The 22,294-nt window shown below is 37.1% G+C and overlaps 1 protein-coding gene and 3 non-coding genes across 7 annotated transcripts in view; 1 reads left to right on the top strand and 3 right to left on the bottom strand.

Annotated features, from left to right (window-relative positions):
* LOC142342551 (uncharacterized) overlaps window positions 1-22,294 on the top strand; it is a 133,707-nt gene that overhangs the window by 63,685 nt on the left and 47,728 nt on the right. For all 4 annotated transcript variants that reach the window (XM_075393919.1, XM_075393918.1, XM_075393917.1 and 1 more), the window contains 2 exons: window positions 10,037-10,274; window positions 14,626-14,767. In XM_075393919.1, the coding sequence (XP_075250034.1) occupies window positions 10,037-10,274; window positions 14,626-14,767 (380 nt within the window). The remainder of the gene's footprint in view (window positions 1-10,036; window positions 10,275-14,625; window positions 14,768-22,294) is intronic.
* Trnat-agu (transfer RNA threonine (anticodon AGU)) lies at window positions 7,054-7,126 on the bottom strand. Its single transcript has one exon. It is a non-coding gene; the product is annotated as a tRNA-Thr (tRNA).
* Trnat-agu (transfer RNA threonine (anticodon AGU)) lies at window positions 8,747-8,819 on the bottom strand. Its single transcript has one exon. It is a non-coding gene; the product is annotated as a tRNA-Thr (tRNA).
* Trnat-agu (transfer RNA threonine (anticodon AGU)) lies at window positions 9,626-9,698 on the bottom strand. The gene has a single exon. It is a non-coding gene; the product is annotated as a tRNA-Thr (tRNA).

The raw sequence follows: 22,294 nt of genomic DNA, 5'->3' as shown, positions 1-22,294 counted from the left end.
GATTTTTATAGTTTCTATTGAAGGTGCTTCCATTGTTGTTGTTGGGATTGTAATTCTGATTGAAACGGTTAGTGTTATTGTTTTGACCAAAAGCATTACGTGTATTGTTGTTATGATTTTAACCAACCACTCTTCCATAGTTGAATCCATGTGGTTGAAACTGTGATCTGTTTGCGGCTATCTGTGTTTGGTGTCCGTTGTTTTGTTGACCACGATTGTTGTGATAATTGTTTGCAGAATGGTTTTGAACCTGGTTGTGTGTTTGTTGTTGATATTGTTGCTGTTGGTTGCTTTGCTGTTGCTGAGTTGGTGAAAATGTCTGTGAACTGTTGAAGTTGTTTCTGTGAATTGTTGAGTAATGAAATCCGTTGCAGTTTTCAATGCGACATCGGTAATGACTGTTACACTGTCCTTTTGGGTGTTCGGTGAGGCAATTTGGGCAAATTGTCAGTTGTCTTACTGTTTGTTGTCTTTCGTTAATATCTTTATTGAGGAATTGGTTGCATTTTCCTAGGTTGTGACTGTATCCACATAGAGGACATCTTTTGTTACTTTGCTGTTGGAAGAGTCTGTTTGATCTTCTAGATGAACTGTTTTCTTGATTGGTTGGTCTTTGTGATGTTGACAAATCTTCGCAAGCTTCTGCGTAATTATCGATCCAGTCCTTAAAATGTATTAAATTAGGTTGAACAATAGCTTGCCTCAGGACGTATTCGTTCCATCTGATTATCATTGTTGGCGCAAGTTTATCTTTTGCAATCTTAAGGACAGCTGAAGATTGAAGATCGGATGTGAAATTGTGAAGTATAAACGTTTGAACCAATTGTCTAAGAAACGCTGCAAAAGATACAAAACTTTCGGGGTTATTAATGGTCGGTCTGGGCCAGTGTTCCAACTTATCAAGGTAAGCTGCTGTAACATGCTGTGGTTTCCGAATCGTTTTTGTAATTCTTGCATTGCTTCATTATAAAACTCTCCGTTGTATGAGTATCCAATAATGCTATCTTTGGCTCTGTCTGTGAGGGCATTTTGAAGATATGTCATCCGTTGGGCATCTGTCAGTGTTATATTGTCATGTATTGTGGCTTTGAAAAAACTAAACCAGTCGTGCCATCTTAATGGATCTCCGCTGAAGGATTTGAGTTGAGTTTTCGGAAGATTAATGCTGGAAGTGACAGGTTGTTGTTGTGCTTGTCGTGGCAAGAAAGGGTTTTCTGTTGTCTGTGTATGTTGAAACTGTCTGTCTGGTTGTTGGCCAATTCTGTTGATGTAATTTGGTAGTCTTTGGTCTTGTGCGTTGAGATTAAAATTGCAAAGATTGTTGTTCGTTTCTGGGATTAGGTTGTTGACGGGTTTTCTGCTCAATTCTCTGTCATTTGATTGGTTACTTCTATTGATTTTGTTCGCATCTTGATAGAAATCGATGCTTTGAAGAAATTGCTGTTCTTGATTTTGAACATGTACGTCAATATTTGAAGAACCTTGACCTTCAGTCTCCTGAAATTGGGTATTTGTTGAGGCGAGGTTAACATCATGGATCTTGTCTGTTTTTCTTTCTCTTTTTCTGCCTCCTTGTCTTTTTGGTTGTAGTTCATAATGCGTTGTGTTACTGCTTAGTCTGATGTTGTCGATTTGTTGATGATCGTCGCTTTCATCGTCTGTTGATTGTAGATATTTACTGTCGTTGTCTGTTGTCTGTTGATTTATTCTGTGTGAAGGCGTGATTTCATTTGATGATTGCTTCCTGTTGAAAGGGTGTAAGTTTTGTCTTGATTGTTGCTGATGTGGCTGTGTTTTCTTTAGTGTTTTCCGTTGGTCTGGAATGTTAGTGTCAAATGTCTGATTTGAACTGCAATCAGATTTTGTACTTACATCTGATTGGTGTATTTTTTGTTTCCTTTTAGCGTGTTTATAGAGTTTGGGTTTGTCGTTTGATGTAGTGGTACCAACATCGCGTCTTATGGTGATTGGTCCGATGTTTTGCTCTTTGTAGTTAACTTCAATTGTTTCTCGGGATTTTGTCGAGTTCTCATCACTATTGCCTTTTCCTTGCTCTGCTCTTATGTGATGGTCACCATTATTGTTTGGAAAACTCGCTATCATCTTTGACGAAGTGCATTCTGTTGACTCATGATTCAGCTGTAATGTTCTCTCGCGGATTTGTGTGAAGTTGGTTTTTGGATCAGTGCGTCTCTCTTTTTGACTGTACCCAAAATTTCTCAGAGGAAACTCAATATAGGAATTTTGGTTATACTTGTTACTGTATTTGTTGTCTGCCATTGACGTTGTATCCCCTCCTCCCATTGACGTTGTATCTGAATTGATATTGTTCCCTATCAATTGATTACTTTGTTCTATGTCATCGTCATCTTTCTGTCCATGTTGGGGATTTCTGCTGCGTTGTTGTTGTTTTTCTGAAGCGGCGAGAGTAGTTATTTTATCTGTGCTGCTCTCTGTTTTTGATTTGTTTCTCAAGTTGTATGTCTTTTGTTGTCGATTGTAATAGGGTTTGTGGGTTGTTGAGGGTTCGTCATTTTGACTGTTATTTTGCTGTGGTTGCGCTCTTCTTTGGCGCTCTGGCAAATGGCTGTCGGAGTCTGTAGTAACTTCTCTTGAATGGTCTTTGCGATATTTTTTCCACTTCAAGATAACTAGACTTCGTTCTGCTGATTTCTCCATTATTTCTTTCAATTCATTTTGTGTGAGGTTATATTTAAAAAGGTCGTCGCTGAGTTTGTCTAACTGCAGCTTTTGTTGAGAAAGAGACTCATCGGACAAATTAATGCCCTCTAAACTTTCCTCTTGAATCATTGCCTCAAGATAGTTGACATTGACTGTCCATTCTGCTTCTCTCCTCTGCAGCTGTTGTTGTATAACCTTTTTCTTATTATTGGCGCCGGGCATTTTTATACAGGTGATTATTGCAACAGTTTTGAACTTGGTTCTTGTTTGATCTATCAGTTTGTCAGTTTTGGTTTTTGTTAAGTTTTTTGTAACTGCTGAATAAATCAAGTATTATCAAAAGCAACTTCAATGAACACGCGTAAGAGTATTCAGTTTGTTTGCTGCTGTAAAACAGCTGCTCTGGACGCTTGTTTTGTTGTCCTGTTAAAGTGTTGAGGGTGTTATTGTTCTGGGGCAGAGCGATATGATTGCTTTTATACGAAAGCTACAGATTTAAGTGTTTTACCTTTTCGATACAAAACTCCTTTGTTCTGAAATTTGAGCAAAAAAGCAATCAGACCTGGTTTTTTAATGAAGTGAAGTGTGGTGTGGTCTGATTTTCTTTTAACCTAAACTTTGTTGGGTCTGTTGAACTTTGCAGAGAGTCAGAGAACGTCAAATTTTTTACGAAAAAATAATATCAAAATGTGTTTGTTATCGCCTTTGATGCTGACCGTTTTTTTGACGTTTAAATCTTTTCTGCAACGAACAACCTAAATCCGAAGTTTCTTTTTTCTTTAACGTGCCCTCTGAAGTAGAAAGCGTTTGACTGTAATTGCTGTGTTCTTTCTTGCTTTACATTACTTTTGAATCGAAAAATCGGAAACTTGATTATTAACTACGATAAAAACAAATTGTGAGTGTTGTTCTATTTTTTTAATGTGTGTATATGTGTATGAACACTATCTACTCCAGAGTTGAAAGCAATGTACACGCTTCCTGAAAACTAAAAAACGTTATTAACCGCTAATCTCATCTAGAAATATGGAATATTCTGTTGCAAATCGAAAGAGTGCTCAGCTTTTTTTGTGTTTTTTTAAACAGGAGCGTGGACAAAGTTTTCTTATATTAGATAACAGGTATATAAATATGATATTTGTATATAAATATGATATTACTAGGTATTTTATAGGTATACAATTATATAAACGTTACTTCGGATGAAGACCCTTTGATTTTTTTTGTTAACTTTGTTCTTTGTAAGAATTTGAAAAAGAAATTAGGACTATTTGGTTGCTGAGAGACAATCTTCTGTAGACGTCATTTCTTGTTACACATTTTTGTACATATCTATTTGCCTTTCTTTCTTCTTTTTTTTTGTCAACTCTCTATCTTGTTTTTTCTGGTTCTTCGTTATTGTCGCTAAGTGACGGCTCCTTTCTAAAGGGTTCTAAAATACAGCAAACATTTTGAGTTATAGGAACAATGGAAATAGTATTGAGAAAATATTTTTTAAAGTACTCCCTGATTCTTGTTACTTTTTTTCGGTGTTTCAATTTCAGAAGTTTGGTTGCTTTTTAATGTGTTTGTCGTTAAAAAGGGTCACCAATGTTTACTACTTATTAACAAGAGATTTCCAGATTACAATGAATTGCTAGGTTGCACACGTGGGTAAAACATAAAACCCGCAAATTTTACAAATCAAAACAAATCAGAAGTCATCAATCAATCAAAACAAATTAAGGAAATCAAGCTTGTGCTTGAACAGGCTGAGTTTTATACAACTCGAAGAGGGGTAATTGGCGACTTCTGATTTCACGGGATTTAAGGGGAAATGCCGTAAGCGAAAAGAATTGATCAGTATAATCTGCTGAGCGAAAGTTAAAAGCAGAGATAAGGTAGTTTTTTAGTTATAACACGTACTTCTGCGGCCAAAGTATTTTTTGACAAATAGTGACAAGTAATTGTACTTTCGGGGCATTTTGACAATTTCGAATCCTTTTTAGCTATTTATTGTCATTTTGCCGCCTTTAGCTGTTTCCCTGTTACTTTTAAAGTTGGGAGTTTTCGGTAACAGTCAGTCTTTCTCATGATTTTGATGACCTTTTCATTTGATTGGAATTTGTTTTGATGTTTTTTGGGAACATCAAATTTGCTGAGATTTTTGATCAATTTGTTTATAAAACATAATATTTTTTAAGCTTCTCCGCATAAATCCTACATCAATAAATTAACAGAATTAACTACAGTTAATGAAGCTGAATTTTTTAAAAAATATATTGAGTTTCTGGTCGTCTATCGTTGTTAAGCTTGTGTTGGTGGTAGCTGATTGAGAGCAAATATCGTATTACAAGTTTTTCGAGGACAACTATGGGGATGTTTGAAGAAAAAAAGAAATTTGTAAAAAAAGAGGGATCAACTGACTTTGTTTTGTTCTGGTTCGCCTTCCTTTTATTTAAATTTTCTTGGTATTCATTGTTTTTGTTGCTTTATCTTTAATGTAAAGTCATTGACTGAACAAAATGTTATCGCAAGACTGTTGAGATTAATTGTTTATGGGTCGTACAGAGAATTTTGTTTAAATGTTTTTATAAGTCATGTTTTATCACTCTGGAAGTGGACCGAGAAAGTGAGTGTTTTAACCAGTTTTTACATAGTAGATTTTTGGTCACGTGTGTCAGTTTAATTGCGTTTACTCGTTTTTTTGCTCGAATCTTTTTCCTAATGAATTCGAGGTGGTTTTTGGTCAAAGAAAATTTTTAGAGGTCTTTTCTGCTAGTGCCCATCCCTGTTGCCAGAAAGTTAGGCACCCTCATTGGCAAATATATAAACACTGTATGCGTTTGAATTGTTACGTGTGGATAGGAATTTGGAAAAAATTGTCATATGGGAAACTTGAGTTTAATACGTGTATCAAGAACTGCATATAATGTAAACATCAGCCGCAAAATTTTCTCTATTTTCTCGAACATTGTTGCAAATATGGTTGCTGGTTTATTATACCTGGCACGTAATTATAAAAAAACCCTTCCAGAAGGTAGCCAAGCATTGGTTTTTGTGGGGTGCCTAAGTTTTTGGCTATATAGCTGCTGTTGAAATTTTGTCCAAAAACATAAGAAACGATCGTTTTTGATCGTTATTTTTAGGGAAGTGATCCGATGAAGAATATCCGTCATCGCTCTTTTTATAAATTTTAATACATTAATTTTCTTCGATGAAGATATTTGTTAAAATAAGTGGTGAATTTTGTAAGATTTGCAATTCATGGCGGTGAAGTATAGAATTGGAATTCATTTTTTAACTGCTCCTAATGCATTTACCGCTATTCTTACTCCTTTTTTCGCAATTTATTTTTAGCCCGTATCCTTATCCGCATTGGTGATTTTGAACGCGGAACTTTGCGTTTGTTGAAATCAAGCATATAAACTGTCAAAAACATGCTTAAGCGGTAGATTCCTACTTAAGTAATTAAGAACATCAGTTCCCTAAAAAAGCGTTCAAAGAGGGCGCTATCCTAAAGGAACGATCAAAAGCGATCAGTTCCTAAATTGACTCATCAAAACCAATCGAAAATGATCAAAAACGATCATTTCCTAACATTACCGGTCAAAAATGCTCAAATCCGATAAAAACGGCGAATTTCCACATTTTTGACCGTTTTTGATCGATCTGGTCAACAGTGGAGGACTAGAGGCGCTAGCAGAAAAGATTCATTCCTTGAACAACTGTAAATCCAGGGCTTGTCTTTGCTATGAATTAATTGGCAGCTTTCCTCGAGTGTTGAGTTTAAAAACAAAATGTTCGTTAACGTCTAGCGGGCAGTGGCTAAATTAATGAGCGTGATTTCATGTTAACTATATTCGGATCACCCCCCCCCCCCCAGTGTTTTTATGACCCCCAGTTACAAATTATATGTTTCAGCCCCCCCCCCCAGTGTTTTTTATGACCCCCAGTTACAAATTATATGTTGTTATATAGCACGTTACTATGTAAGAAAATAGCACGTGCGCCTGGGGTTCATAAAAAATTTATGCTCACTAAGCTGGGGGAACAGAATAGATCCTTATATTCTTTGTGGGCTTTTTATGTCGTGTTGATTTTTTTTGAGCTTACTTTACTTACTGCACTCAATAAAATTACTCCTGCAGTCACTTAAATCTATAATCTAATATTATAGCCCCCACAAAAATACAGCCAGCTTATGGTATAATTAGCATGATGAGCGATATAGGCTATATGAAAATTAAGCAGGTGGGGGCTATAAGCTGTAATGTGAGTTAGCTAGCAAACAGTGGAGATAGATTTTGCCAACACTAACTAACTAGCCAAGAGATAAATGCAGCAATATCTCACTGCAAAAATGTAATTTTATTGTCATGCATCTGGAAAAGGTCCTGGGCGGATTTGAACCACCGATCTCCTGTTTACTAGACAGGCGCGTTAACCGCTAAGCCACAGGACCACAATACGAAGGTGTTAAGTATTTAAAATTTGTTGAACACATTAGATGATTTTGTGAACGAAGTATTTTTTTTAGCTCAATGAGAATATTGAACAAATAATAAAGCTGGATTACGGGAAGGCGTTTGACGCTGTCAACCATGCATCTTGCTATTTAATTTACCTTATTTTCGTTTTGTTAAGAGATTTCTGATCTGGTGTCGTTTTCATTATCTTATCTAACCCAATGTGTAAAGGTCGGAAACTTATTGCTGTATAATTTGACGGTCACAAGCGGAGTTCCGCAAGGACTGTTCTTGGGGTGGATGATTTGTTCTATTGAGATGATCGATGATCCCGAATTACCGAGAATCTTCCGCTAACTTGACGAGCCAAAATTGGAATCTCCATGTCATTGTCAGACTTGTAAAGGGTCGGCTTTGTTTTGATAGTCTAAACTACTGCACATCAGGCACCCTTCCGTCTAATGTTAAGCTCAATTTATTGATAGCCTGTGTTTTTCTGCTCTAATGGACGGTTGTCGTTCTTGGTTCCACGGCGGAAGAGGAGACTTTACTAGCTAAAAACTATCGATGACAAAGCTGGTGCTTTGTTTGTTTGGATTATTATATCGCACTTTTGATTTTATCTAGCTCCATAACAGTTTGCAGTCAACTTATCGAGCTCGATTTGCTTTTTTACTGCTATCGCATGCAAACACGGCTGCATTTGCTTCGACGATTTTGCAGATTGGAGGCAATAAGTTGGGTCAATATTTGCAGAGCGTTTTTCATTCAAGAGAGTGAACTAAAAGGTTGCTGTAAATGCTTTTTCAATGAGGGGGCTGATTTACTAAACGTCAAATTCAGAACAACGCCGAAAACTTATGTTATCAATCTCTCATTAATCATGAGAGACGATAAATTGATGACAATAACTGGCGTGCCTGGAATGTTAATCGTCGATGTAACTTCTGTTTGGCTTAAAAAAGGAGCATTTTTTATGAATAAAATATTAAATTATTTGTATATAATATTATTACTGACTTTTTTCTTGTGCCTTATTCTTTTTAGTAATGTATCTACCTTTTAATGATTAGCTTTTTTACAAATACTAGTTTTACCTAACTCCATTTTTTGTGGATTTTGCGATGTCAATCTTTTGATTTTTTTAGCATACTTAAAGTATCCCTCTCAATGAAGTTGCTTCTGCAGTCATTTATTAAATGTAAACTGAGGATATAATATCTAACCGATATTCAATAGAGATTGGACAATCTAGGGAGTTATAATACTATATTGCTCAAAACATATTGTTTGAAATTTGATTGAAAAATGTGTATAGAAATTATAATCCCACTTTTAATTGCACGTTTTTTGGTATTGGTGGTATTTTTTTAACTGGGGGCTGAACATCCTATTTCGCGGCTGTGTTCAGACTATTTGCCTTCCTTCTATGCTCTAAAAGTTTACATTTATTTCCGGGGGTTTCAATTTTTTTCTCTTTCTGTACCTTTATCGATATTTCATAAAAAATATTGATAGTCTTTTGCAACCAAATTCACTCACTTTCCAAGAATTAAACAAAGTAAAAGTAGATCATTGTATAAATTTTCCTCATTGTCATGTGTCTGGTTTGCAATAGGTCCTGGGCGGATTCGAACCACCGATCTCCTGTTTACTAGACAGGCGCTTTAACCGCTAAGCCACAGGACCACGGCAGGAATGTGATGAGTTTTTAAAATTTCGAGAACAGATTTTTTTACTTTGATTTTCCTAAAATTACCGGTCAAAAACGCTGCAAACCTCACTTTCCACGTTATTTTGACTGTTTTTTTATCGGTCTGGTCAACAGGGGAGTCCTGGAGGTGCTAGAAGAAAAGATTTTTTGAACTGGTGTAATCCAGGGCTTGTCTTGCTATGATTTAATTGGCAGCCTTCCTCGAGTGTTGTTACAAGCGTTCAGTGTAAAAACAAAATTTTGTCTAACTTCTAGTGGGCAGTGGCTAAATTAATGTGCGTGATTTTATGTTAACTATATTCTTTTTTGGGTTTTTTATGTGAATCGTGTGAAAATTTGGATCTTTTCCGTTTGTGCCCCCCCCCCCAGCTTAGTGGGTGCATATTATTTGCACCCCCAGACGCAGGTGTCATATTTTTACATAGTGATTTACTATGTAATGGCACGTGCTTTGTAACTGGGGAGTATAACGTACTGGGGCTGGCACAAACGGAAAAGATCCGAAATTTTTAGCACACTTTATTACACTCAATGAAATTACTCCTGCAGTCACTTCTTAAATCTATAATCTAATATTATAGCCCCCCACAAAAATACAACCTGTTTATGGTATAATTAGCATGATGGGGGCTCTAGGTTATATAACAATTAAGCGGGGGGCTATAAGCTAGAAATGGGTGTTAATTTTGGCGAACAGTGGATATAGTTTTCGCTAACATTTTCTCTAACTAGCCAAGAAATAAATGCATCAGAAGCTTAAGGCAGAAATGTAAAATGCAAAAGGTCCTGGGCGGATTTGAACCACCGATCTCCTGTTTACTAGACAGGCGCTTTAACCGCTAAGCCACAGGACCACGGCAAGTGTGTGATTACTATTTAAAATTTCCTGAACAGATTTTCCGTCCTTGTCTATATAAAGTGTTTATCGCTCAATGAGCTGGTAACTCTAGCGGAACGGCGCCTAGCAAAATACGAAAAAAAAACAATAATTCTAACCTAATTCTTGATTTTGATTGGTCGACAAAACAGGGGAGGGGGAAGGGGGGGTGAAGCAGACTAGATCAATTTATTTCTTTTTTTAGCCACGATGAGACCAGACTAAGATTTACCTATTTTAGTTTTATCTAAGAAACCCATTTTTCAAAAAAATTCTAGCAGTAGTTTGTTATTTGTTTGTTTTTGTTCTCTGCAGGTGAATTCGCTGATAAGTAGTCAGAGACAAAACATGTCAGATGGGAAAGAAAACGACAGCAAACAGAAGGATGTCGAGAAGGAGTTGGAGACACTTGAGAGACTGAAGTTACTCTTCGAACAACAGTTGCAGTCGGCACAGACACAGAGAGAGGACACTTCTAACAATATGAGCAGTTCTAATGTCAGGACAACTCATATTACCAAACACCACAACCAGTTTATCAGCACTGCACATGGTTAGAGATATTATCTGTTCGTTTCGTAGATAATTCACATCTTTTTTCAACCCCCCCCCACAAGTCTGTTGTGCAGCCCCAGTTACTCAATTATAGAGCACGAACAATAATTAGACCTTAAATCATTCTGTAGAAATATGCCACGTTCGCTTGCGGGGTGCAAAAATAGTAGTCCTGGCGGTTGGGGAGGGGATTGGTTACCCGCTAATTTATAATCAAAATGCAATTTATCAAATTTTCAAGCTTGATTGACACATTTGGAGACATAATTTCCGATAAAAATAAATTGTTACTAGAGAGAACACTTTCTTGTGTTTAAATTTGATTAATCACAATTACTGATCATACACAAAATCTTTCGTTTCAGTATAAAACTAGCAGGCCCGCAAAAGCATAACAATCATATTCTCACAGGTTTCAAAGAATTTAGGATTTGTGTTCCGTACCAACTCATGCTCGAACCGACGCCCCCCTTGTTTAAATGCCACAGCTCTTACCGCTTACGCTACCGGAGCGCATCTTTTGTGTCTATTACTCTATTTAGCAGCAACTTTTTGTTCAGGAACAATTTTGGCTTTGCTGTATTTAAGCACCGCTATGAGTTTGCAGATAACGTGTTTCTACATTGTTGCATAGTGCGTCTCAAAACGCATGTACTACGCTAGGCTTCATGTTTAGGAAGCGTTAAAACACGCGAAGATTAGGAACTTATACATATCTTTTCGCAAAAAAATAGGAGCCAATTTCGGCAACAAGTCGGGTGCAAAACAATGCCACTTGCCTTACAGCCATTGGTCTGATCCCTTACTCTACCAACGCGTATTAGTTTTGTCTATAACTCTTTCTATATGCACTCAAAATTTAGTCAAAGGCGTTTCGACTCGCTTTTTTTAGGCAGCACGCTTAATGAGCGCAAAAACATAGGAATAATAAAGTTTCATTATGGTGGTATAGCGCGTCTCAAAGCGAATGTGTAACGCTTTTAGGACACTTAGAGCCAGTGAGGCTCGGAGCGCAATTAACCATTGAACTCAAAGTCAAGTGCGACTTAATTTTAAAAGAACAGATAGATAGAAGAAAGGAAGAATTAAACAAAAACACTTTTGGATGAAAAACAGCAAATACTCCTTTTCGTTTTAGGGCCCGAAAAACAATTGCCATTTTCCGCACCAACTTGGGTGCGGTCCTATGTCCTTTAATTAGCAGTCATAGGTCTGATACCGTATGCTGCTGATGCCTATAGCATTTGTCTTGCTCTTTCAACATCAGCAGTAATTTTGTCAATGGCTTTTTGGCTTGCTTGTTTTTTCTATGCGGCTTGCTCAATGATCGCAAAACATGGGCATTTAAAGAGCTTAAATACGACAAGAGAGGGAGAAAGGTAAGAGAAAAAAGAAAACCAAAAGGAGCGGAAAGGAACGGAAAAGACAAACCAAAAAATAACTTCTAACTTTCTTGAATCTGAAAATTATGCATCCTTTTCAATGCCTACTTTAACTCGAAACACCGCTCATCACTTAACAGCCATCGGTCTCATCCTTTTCGCTATGGATCCGTAATTCATATGTCTATTGCTATTTCTACATCAGCCGTAACCTGGTCCATGGATTTTTGTTCGCTTGTTTTTGGGCTGCTGCAGGCTTCATGAGCGCAAAACATGAGCAGATTAAGAATTTAAATATGACAAGAAAGAAAGCGGAAGAAAAAATGAAAGGCAAAAAGCAGTTGACAAACTTTTGACCAGGAAATAATGCGTCTTTCTCCGACCACACTCAGGACTCAAACCCATGCCCCTCAATTAACAGCCATTGGTTCCAACAGTTACGCTAGGGATGCCTATTGCTAACGTCTTCTGCATTTCTATATCAGCAAACATTTGGTAATCGGCTATAAAGACCGCCTATTTTTGCTATGCGGCATGCTCTATGAGCGCAAAAAAAGGCACAAACTAAGAGCTTACATAAGACGAGAGAGAGAGAGAGAGAGAAAAAAAAAAGCAAGAATGATTTGCCAATTTTTGCCCAGAAAATTATAAGTCTCAGCCAATACCCACACTCGAGCCCCTGCCACTTTTAAACACAAGTGGTCTCATCCCTTACGCTACCGATGCCTATTGCTTACGTCTAAATCATCAATTCATTTCCATATCAGCACAAATTTGGTCAGTTTAGGTTGCTTTTTTTTGAATTGCGGCATGCTTTATTAGCGCAAAATATTGCGTATAGCGCGTCTCAAAACGCATGTAATAACGCAAGAACAAAAACGCAAGCAAAGAAAAAAGAAAAAAGTCAGAAAAGCAACCAATAAAAAGAAAAGCGGAAAAAGAAAGGGAAGCGAGAAACAAAAGTGAGAAAAGAAAAAGAAAGCAAGAGAAAACGAAAGAGGAAGAAAGAGATGGAGACAGAGAGAGAGAGAGAAAGAGAAAGAAGGAAAGGAGAAGAAAGATGCAGAAAGAGATAAAGAGACAGACAGAGAGTGAGAGAGAGAGAGAGAAAAAGAAAAAGAAGGAAAAGGAACGAAGAAAGAAAGAAAGAATGCAAGGAAGATGAAAACAATGAGGAGGAATAAAGGAAGAACCTGAAGAAAAACATTTTCAATTAGGGCTTGAACCCAAGCCCATCGCTTAAAAGCCGATGATCCAACCCCTTATACTGTCAATTGAACTTTCTACACAAACTCATTTTTGGTGAAAGGCTTTTTGTTTCGCTCGTTTTCGCTAAGCTGCATGGTTAATGAGCACTAAATCAATTGCTGACCAGGAGTCTAAGCATGGTGGTGCAGACTGCATGTTTACAAACCGTTGAAACATGAAAAATAAGAGCGCTGTTGATCATTGCACTCAAGTGCGACTTACATTTAATATAAAAGATAGAAGAGAGCGAGAGAAAGAAAAGAGGAAAGAAAGAAAAGATGAGGAATGAAGAAAGAACAAAAAGAAGATATAAGTAACAAATAAAAGCAAAGAAATGAAGAAGGGAAGAAAAAGCTAAACTGCTCCCCAATTTTTATCCGAGTACATTATGCATCCTGTTCCACCCCTACTCGGGCTTGAGCCGAAGCCCGTCACTTCAGCAAAAAGCCTAACCTGTTGGACTACAGACGCCTGTTGATTTTGTCTACTGAGCTGGCTACAGTCGCAACATTTTGGTCAAAGGCTTTTTGTCTCGCTTTTTTTGCTGAGCTGCATGCTTAATGAGCAGAAAAAAGTGCAGATCAGGAGCTTAAGCATGGTCTTATAGGCTATTGGTCTGTCTGAATCAGCAAAATTTGGCTCACTGGCTTTAATAGCTCACCTGTTTTGTCTAATGAGAGCCAAACATGAGCAGATTAGGAATCAAAGTAATCAACAAAAGAGAAAAATTGGAACGAAAAATGAAAAAACGAAAAGGAACGAAAAGGAACAAAAAAGGAAAAAAAAAGAAAGCCAATTTCTCAAATTTGTGGTACAGGAAATTATGCGTCTTTTTCCGCCTATAATTAGGCTCGGACCCCTGCACCTCGTGTGAGAGTCATTGCTCTTATCCTCTTCGATTCCGATGCCTATTGCTCACGCCAATTGACTTTTCTAATGAGCAAATTTTTGGTTAGTGGCTAATTGCCTCGATTGTTTTTGCTATGGGGCATGCATTATTGAGTGCAAGTGAACGAATTAGGAGCTTAAAAATAGCAATTTAGCGCGTCTTAGACAGCATGCATTACGTTAGGCTGCATGTTTAAGGACCGTTAAAAAAATTGAGGAAAATGGTGGTACAGGATTCGAGTTAAAATCAAAATATATATATATATATATATATATATATATATATATATATATATATATATGTAATATATAGATAGATAGATGGATGTCCCAACTGATTGCAACAAACCTCTTGACGACAAAATTAAAAATCAAGAGAAGGGCAGTAATAGCTCCGCTCAGCTATCACGATCGCAGCTATCAATTAAGGGGAAGGAAATGAAGGCTTTTTGAGCAATCGATTTTTTCATCCGTTTCTTACTGAAAAAATTTGCACCAGCGGTTTTTCGGTGACTGACTTGTCTTGCATCTCTGACATCTTTCTGCTCATTGGCACTCTAGGTTCCGTGATTTTTGGGTCATTGACTCTTTTCACATTTCGGTCAATGACTCTTTCTATCTGCTATTTTTCGAACGTTGACCTTTTAAGAGACCTTTTTTTCTGTCATTGACCTCGCGCGATATCTTCTTAACCATGCTGCTCGAGAGCTCTTAAACATGCTCTTCGAGAGCTCTTAAACATGCTTTTTCGCCTTCCGTTAAACATGGTACCTTATAATGTCATACAAATAATATATAGGATGTATTCAATGAATTGTTTTTCTTTTTCAGAGAAGAGTAAAATAACGTTCGACCAGCTGTGTTCTCTGCGTGAAAAAGTGAGACATTTGAGATTGGAGTTGAACCAGCTGAAGAGAGCACACGCCAATCAAGTCACAGCGTCTCAACTCATGATCAGAGATGCTTCTCAGAAGTCAGTAATTGTTTGTTCTTTATTTATTTCGATATTAGTTGATATTAGGGATCTATTCTGCCCCCCCCCCCAGATTAGTGAGTATAAATCTTTTATGACCCCCTGGTGCACGTGCTATTTTCTTACATAGTAACGTGCTATGTAACAATTAATTCTGGGGGTAATAAAAAAACACTGGGGACCGAAACAGAATAGATCCGATATTAGATTACTGCTTTTCGACGTATTAAGTTATTGATGGATTGAAACTAGGCTGATATTCGTGTTTTTCGTATGCTTCAATATACCTGTTCTACGAGAACAAAATTACTGATAATTAATTGAAATGTTTCGCTTGAGTCCAACACCAACTGCAAATTTTCGGTCGAGGAAAGAGTTCTATTTTATGAAAGAGTTCTATTTTATGAAAGAGTTCTATTTAATCTTGAATTTCTTCATCTTGAAGTTACTACTGAGCTCGTTTTGAGTTTGAAATTTTGTAAATGTTCGTGTACAAATTTGATGGCATAGTTTTTTTGGATACAGGATATTTTATAGTTTCTTTGCTTAGAAATCAAAAAAGCTCACTAAGCTCAGTTAATTTGAGCTTTGTGAACTTATTTGAGGGTTTTGACGGTATGGGTAATGTATTGCGTTAATTTCGACTGTAAAAAACTTACTATCATATTTTCTGACTTTAATGATCTCCAAATAAAGAAATTTTGGCAATAGGGGCTCTTTGTTTTAAATCGAGACGAATAAAAAAATATGTTCCGTTTTTTTAACCACTTCTTAAATTATGATGCCTCGGAGCTCTATTAGAAATGAAATTTGGACCCAAACAGAACTTGATAAAAGAAATTATACGTATTTTTTTATGTTTATAGAAAAGACAGAGGGTAAAAACTTTTCGCTGATTTAAACCGAGCTTTACCCCTTTCACGGCTTAAAATAATTCGATCACTCCTCGTCACTTAATTCTAAACACAAAAATATGTAAGTCAGTTTTTAGAGCTTTCAAGATTGAAGCCAGAAAATGTGTGCCGATTTTATTTTATTATAGCTGCTAGCTGAGCGTGTCTACTGTGGTAATCTTGGTTTTTAGTTTTGTTTAGTAGTCCGATTTTCTTCGTCGGCTCGTTTTTATTCCTCTATTTTTTACACCGCAAACCTGACACAAGACTCAGTTTCATTTCTTACCATTTTCAACTGATTTAATGTTCGTTGAGTTTTGTTACAGTAATTTTTACACTCGTTACTTTTATCAATGTCTCAGCGAGTCGCTCAGTTAGTTTATTGACCATCTGCTGAATGTCAAAAATAAATAAGCACTCCCTAATTTTACGAAAAATTCGTTTCAACACAATATTATTTTAACTTCTAATCAGATTTGGACAATTTTTTTATGCCATTGATTTCCTACTCTAGTACTTATGAAACTCAGATAATACGAAACTGTAACTTACCAGAAATCTCATGTGAAGTTGAACGCAATCCTTGTTTCATTGGAAAACAAAATTTGTCTCAAAATGTGATATGTTTTCATTTTTGCTCAATTGCGATTGAATTTCGATTATGTTCAACATTAGGAAAAAATTTTTGAATAAGACGTTATTTCTCAATTACTGTCTTTTTACTGTGAAACATGGATAGAGTTCATCAACTGTACTTCGGGATTTTTGGCAATTAGCCATCTACTGTTATGTCAATCTCACAGATAGGCCAGCACACTAATGTAGGAAATCGATGGTATATAAAAGCGTTTTCAGAATTTGATGATAAGTTGGAGTAACATTGAGTCAAAAGTTTTTTTTAACTTCGTAATACTAGGGGTGCTGACTACTTACTTTTGACGTTCAATATAGAAGACTTATCTCGCTCTCTCTATAATAACTTTTATGTAATAATTATTTACGTCGTATGATGTTGCATTCAGCGCGTTTAAGGTTAGTAAAGGAACCCTACATTCTGACAGCTGTCAGTAATCAGGCTTTGTGAGTTGAATGAAATAAGAAACAAATTTTTGAAAACACTTGAACCTGTTGCTACTTGTAGTTAATGTCACGCACGTTGTTTTTATCAGCTTTTTCAGTAATGTGCCCATTATGTCATCAACTTTTACCTAAAGAACTTGTGTGTCTGTTATTTTTTCTTTGAATTAATTTTGTCTAAGAAAATTTCAGATACCCGCCGCTTTGATTAAAGTACGGAAGTGTTATGGTAATTTTTGTTCCATATCAGCGCTTATATTTGGTGTAGACTGTGGAGTTTTGAATTTAGCTTCTTGGCTTCTTCTCTGTATGCAGCTCTATAAAGTGTAAATATTATTGCTATTTAAAAACTGCTCCGATTTAACTTCAGTTCTGTAGACATCTGGTCTAGTATGACAAGATAATGACAAGCTATGAAAATTTTTTTCTTTCTAAATAAAATAGTTTTCCTTAAAGTTCTGCCAGTTAAAATAATCTTGAGTATTAGTCCACATGGTTAGCACTTTGTTGGTGCAAAGAGTGTAAGTAGTATAAGTAAATGACTAGTAGCACACCACGGGGGGGGGGGGGGTCACGCACGGTAAAAAAAACGACCCCCTCTAAATCTCTACATTTCGCCAATAAATTTCTTCAGAAAAGCCCTTGGGCGCGATGGGACAATATATGAAGACAAAATCAGAACATGAGTTTGGAAAAATTGTGTAGCAAGATCATTTTTCAAATTACAGTTCCAGAAAACAGACGTTAAGTAAAAATCGATAAAACTGTTTCAATTAGTACCCGAGTTACGAGAGACGAAATTGATGGGGGTATTACAAACTTGGTTTTTGATGATGGAAACCGAGAGAGACCTCCATGGCGTTGCTGTTCCAATACCGTAGTCCCTCGATCAGAGATTATATTTTTCGTTCAAGTGAGTATTATCGTGCTCATGATTAGTCTCTGTTTTGCCATGCTATTCTTGATATCGGAGAGTTGCGAAGAGAAATCAATTTGGATTGCACTGCTTTCGAGTCTAGTTGGTTATATCTTACCAAATCCTAAATTATGAATAAAGTCATTCTCACAAACGATAGGATCTTCATGGCGGTTGTAGGCCCAAGTGGTTCTGGGAAAACTGACCTCATATTCAGCATGCTGCAAGGTAGGTCCTTCTACCCAGCATTTCCCAAAATTTATTACTTCTACAAAGAGTTCCAGGACATATTTACAGCTATGCAACAAAAAATACCGCACATTGAGTTCATCAAGTATTCCGGATTGGATATAACGAAAAAGCTTTCGGACTGTCTGCTCGTTTATGATGACTCATGCGAGGAAATCTTTAACGACAAAGAGTTTGTGAAGATAGCAACGTCAGGAAGACACAGAAAACTTCATGTGATCTACGTCAAACACAACTTATTCCAACAGAGTAAATGGTCGCGGACAATTGATCTAAACACAACTCATATAGTTTTATTCAAATCATTGCGTGACATTCAACAAATAGAATACCTCGGAAAACAGTTAAACTGTCTCCAATTACTCAAGGACGCATACAAATTAGCAACAGCTCAACCCTATGGACATTTGATCATTGACCTGGATCCTAAAACAAGTCAAGGCTTACGATTTTCTTCTCAACTCATTGGTCCCGAACCATCAGTATTCTATATTCCTTCGGAGGAAGCTGTTATTACACCAATTACGAATGAAAAAGAGACATTTGCTTATGCTGAAGCGCTGGTGCGTTAACAGCAACCCCAAATCGAAAAGCAAGAGAATTTTTCTAGCCCAAGATATTGAATTCATTCGGTTCCTTAGCGATTGTGTAATGAACGTGCTCCTTGGTGTTGTCCCAATCAACAAGAAAGAACTACAACAATTTGAACCTCAACTACGACAACTTTCTGAAAAATATTTTAGTGCTCTAGAAAGAAGTAAATTATTCCAGACAACGAGAGGGCATTCTCTGATTCAACTAATTGCCAGACCTTTTCTAGAATATCTACAGAAAAATGCCAACTGAGGAATTTGTGCTCATTCCTCGCAACATGTTTACAACTGAACAACCCCAAGTTTCGCAAATATTAAACAATCCATTAACAAAAAACAAGTCGAAACAACTATCGCTTCTACAGAGAACTTCAAAACAAGAGCCACCAGAAGCGGTCATACAGCAGAACACAGAGCAACAGACAGATGACGTCATGGTTTTGGATGAAGAAGAAAAGCAACAAAGTATCCCAGACAACACTAAACGGAAAGAGTTTGATGAAATCAGTCAGAGTGTGATCGATGATATAGATTTTCTCGATAAAGACAAATTTGGAAAAGCAAAAATAATTTTGAAGAAAATAAACGGATCACGCAACATTTCACTGGACTTTGAAGGTAAAATCCTGATTAATGGAAGGAACACCGACATTCCAGCATCAACTTTCCTCTACGCATTACAACAAACATCATCAAAACTTTTGCCTGACGATTATCAAGTATTGAATTATTTGAACCTTGCGCCACATCTCACTTGTAATACTTACGCAAAGAAGTTCATAAAAATTCCGAAAGAGCAAAAACTGCGTCAGTTTCCAGATGGAGCAGCCAGTGAACAGAAACCTGCTATCGAGAGAGCAGAAAAAGCAGAGACTGCTAGCTTTGATGAGGAAGGCTTCGCAGACGCAGAAGAAGAAATTAAAACGCCAACAGGCTGGAAAACTCCATTCAGCGGAAATCAAAAAACTAAATAAAGTTTACACGAAAGGAAAAGCAGCATTTGGAAGTGTTGCTAACATAAAAGAGGAAAGCGGCTTTTCCCACAAAAAAATTGAAAAATTCCTTCAATCCAAGAACTCATACACTAAATATCGTGAATTCCGGAAAAGTTTTCCACGATTGAAGGTAGTTGCTTACAGAATAAACGAAATCTGGTCCATGGATGTAGCCTATATGGACAAAATAGCCAAGCACAACAATGGGGTCAAATACCTATTGATTGCAGTTGACGTTTTATCACGATATTTACGTGTTCAACCTCTCAGAACTATGTATTCAAAGGATTGCGTTGAAGCCTTCAAACAAATGATAAAGACGACACAACCAGAGAAAGTGTGGACAGACAAAGGCACCGAATTCAAGGGCGAGTTCAAAACATTCTGTGAAAACAAAAAGATTCATTTGTATACAACCGAAAACGAAACCAAATCTGCGTTTGCGGAAAGAAATATTCGATCACTTAAAAACATTATATACAGATACTTGGAAGAAAAATGGACTTGGAACTATATAAAGGAGCTTCCCAATTTCGTAAATATCATTAACAGTCGTGTTAACCGCGTTACAAAGTTAGCCCCAAATAAAGTATTCAAAAAACATGAACCATTTTTAATTTCGATTGCTTTGGACAACAATAAATATAATCCACGATTTGAAGAGGGGGACCTGGTACGAATAGCGAAACCAGACGATACCTTCAGAAAAGGTTATACTCAGAATTATACAGACGAAATTTTCACAGTACTAAGGTTGGCTACAACAAGTCCACCTACCTACAATCTGATTGACGCAAACAACGTTAAAATCCTTGGGAAGTTTTACGAACCGGAATTAGTACAAGTTGATGCGTTAAACACTGAAGAGGAGCAATGGTTTCCAACAGCAATGAGTTTACAATTGACTTGTTATCAAATGCATCAATGGACGTTTTTAATGGAAATACTATGGCATCATTTCGGAACCAATTATCACAAACGATACATTTACAGGGAGAATGGCAAGTAGCATTGACATCTCTATCTTTTCCATCAAACATCAACAACGTTAACTCTGGAGAAATAGTTGTTTACAAGAATTCAATGACCAATCCAAATGAGTCGAGTAATCGATCAGGACAACTCAGAAAAATTCGGACTGGTATTTACAACAGCTGGGAAGATCTAGTCTCGGAGACTGTTCGCATTGCAAAACTAAAACAGTTCGATCGAAAGTTTGACAAGATAACGCAAAAGCTCGTGTTAACATTTGGGGAAAATGAAGGATTGTCATTTCAAGACGATGAAATTCCCAGCATTCTTGGATTCAAGGGGACCCCGGACCCTGCACACAATGGTTTTGTTCACATTGGTTACAAGACAAACTTCGAAAATGGGGCTCCGAACACTCCTAACAGACATTTTGGTATTTTCTCTGTTGATATAACATGTGGGTCACAGCTTATTTTTGTGTACCTTGTTATTATTGAGTATCAACATGTGGGTGACTCACGTGCACCCATTCTCAAAATCATTGAATCGGAGAGACCATTGAGAAACGGTAGCCTCAACACAGTAGCACCAATTCACCATAAAACTTATACAAACTTGGACTACAAGCGTTTACTTTCAAACAATATCCTGAGCATCAAAGTTGAGCTGAGAAGTGAAACTGGGAAATTGATCCCTTTCACTGGAATGGGTAAAGTTGTTATAAGTCTCAAATTCCAGAGAACAAGCTAACTGATGGAAGCCTATTATAGTAATCAAGCATCCAATTCAATGCCCCATTTCTCAGGACATTATAGACAAAGAGGAAGTGGATTCGGCGCATTAGCTGCTGGCATTGGTCGTGTTGCATTACCCCTAGCCCGACGACTTATTTGGCCAGCAGCAAAAACAATCGGAAGAGAATTGCTAGTGCAAGTTGCACCAGAGTTATTACAATTTGCAACAAAAAAGAAATCAGCGAAGCAAGCTCTGAAAAGTACAGTTGCAAAAACAGCTAGAAAACAAGTCGGAGGAGCACTTCAACGAGGACGAAAAGCAATCTATCGAAGGAGGTCGAAGAAGAAAGCATACAAAAAGCAGTCTCCATCAAAGAAAAAGACCATTTCGCGAAAAACGAAGCCACAAAGAAGTCGATCAGATTTCTTCTCAAAAGTAAAAAATGCGTACTAACATTGTTATTCCCACAGAGGCAACACATAGCTCATTAGACTTGTTCGAGAAACCTCCCCTTCTTGTAACATTTGATCAATCGTTCGAGCAAAAAACAGGACCTTTGTACTCGCCCACTGGATCTTCGTTAGAGTTTGAAATAGTCGGTGACAGAAATAACTTCATCGACCTACAGAAAATTTATCTGAAAATCAAATTTCGAGTTGTTCGAAATAATGGAAACGATTTACGCTTCACCACGGGAGATGCCAACAACAGTGACACGCCACATCTAGCCAATAATGTCTTACATTCCCTTTTCGCCGATTGCACAGTGTCAGCAAACGGCATCAAAATTTCTTGCGCCAATGGTTACTACGCACACAAAAGTTTCATAGAAACAGAATTTTCTCATGGATCGGATGCGAAAAAACCTGGCTGAAATGTCAAGGATATGATTATGAAGCAGACCTAACAGGCGTCCCTGCCGCTACAATCACAGCTCGACAAGAAACTGTGAGAAGATCTGCTCAACTCACACTGTATGGAAAAATAGCTACCGATTTCTTTTCATGCGATAAGCATCTAACGAGTGGAGTAACGCTGCGAATTTCTTTCCGACGATCACAGGATGACTTTGCGATTGTGAGTGAAGACGGGGCTAA

This window comes from Convolutriloba macropyga, chromosome 7 (genome assembly GCF_964194025.1).
Source record: "Convolutriloba macropyga chromosome 7, txConMacr16.3, whole genome shotgun sequence".
Taxonomy (NCBI): Eukaryota; Metazoa; Xenacoelomorpha; order Acoela; family Convolutidae; genus Convolutriloba; species Convolutriloba macropyga.
This window is presented reverse-complemented; position numbering and strand designations above follow the sequence as displayed.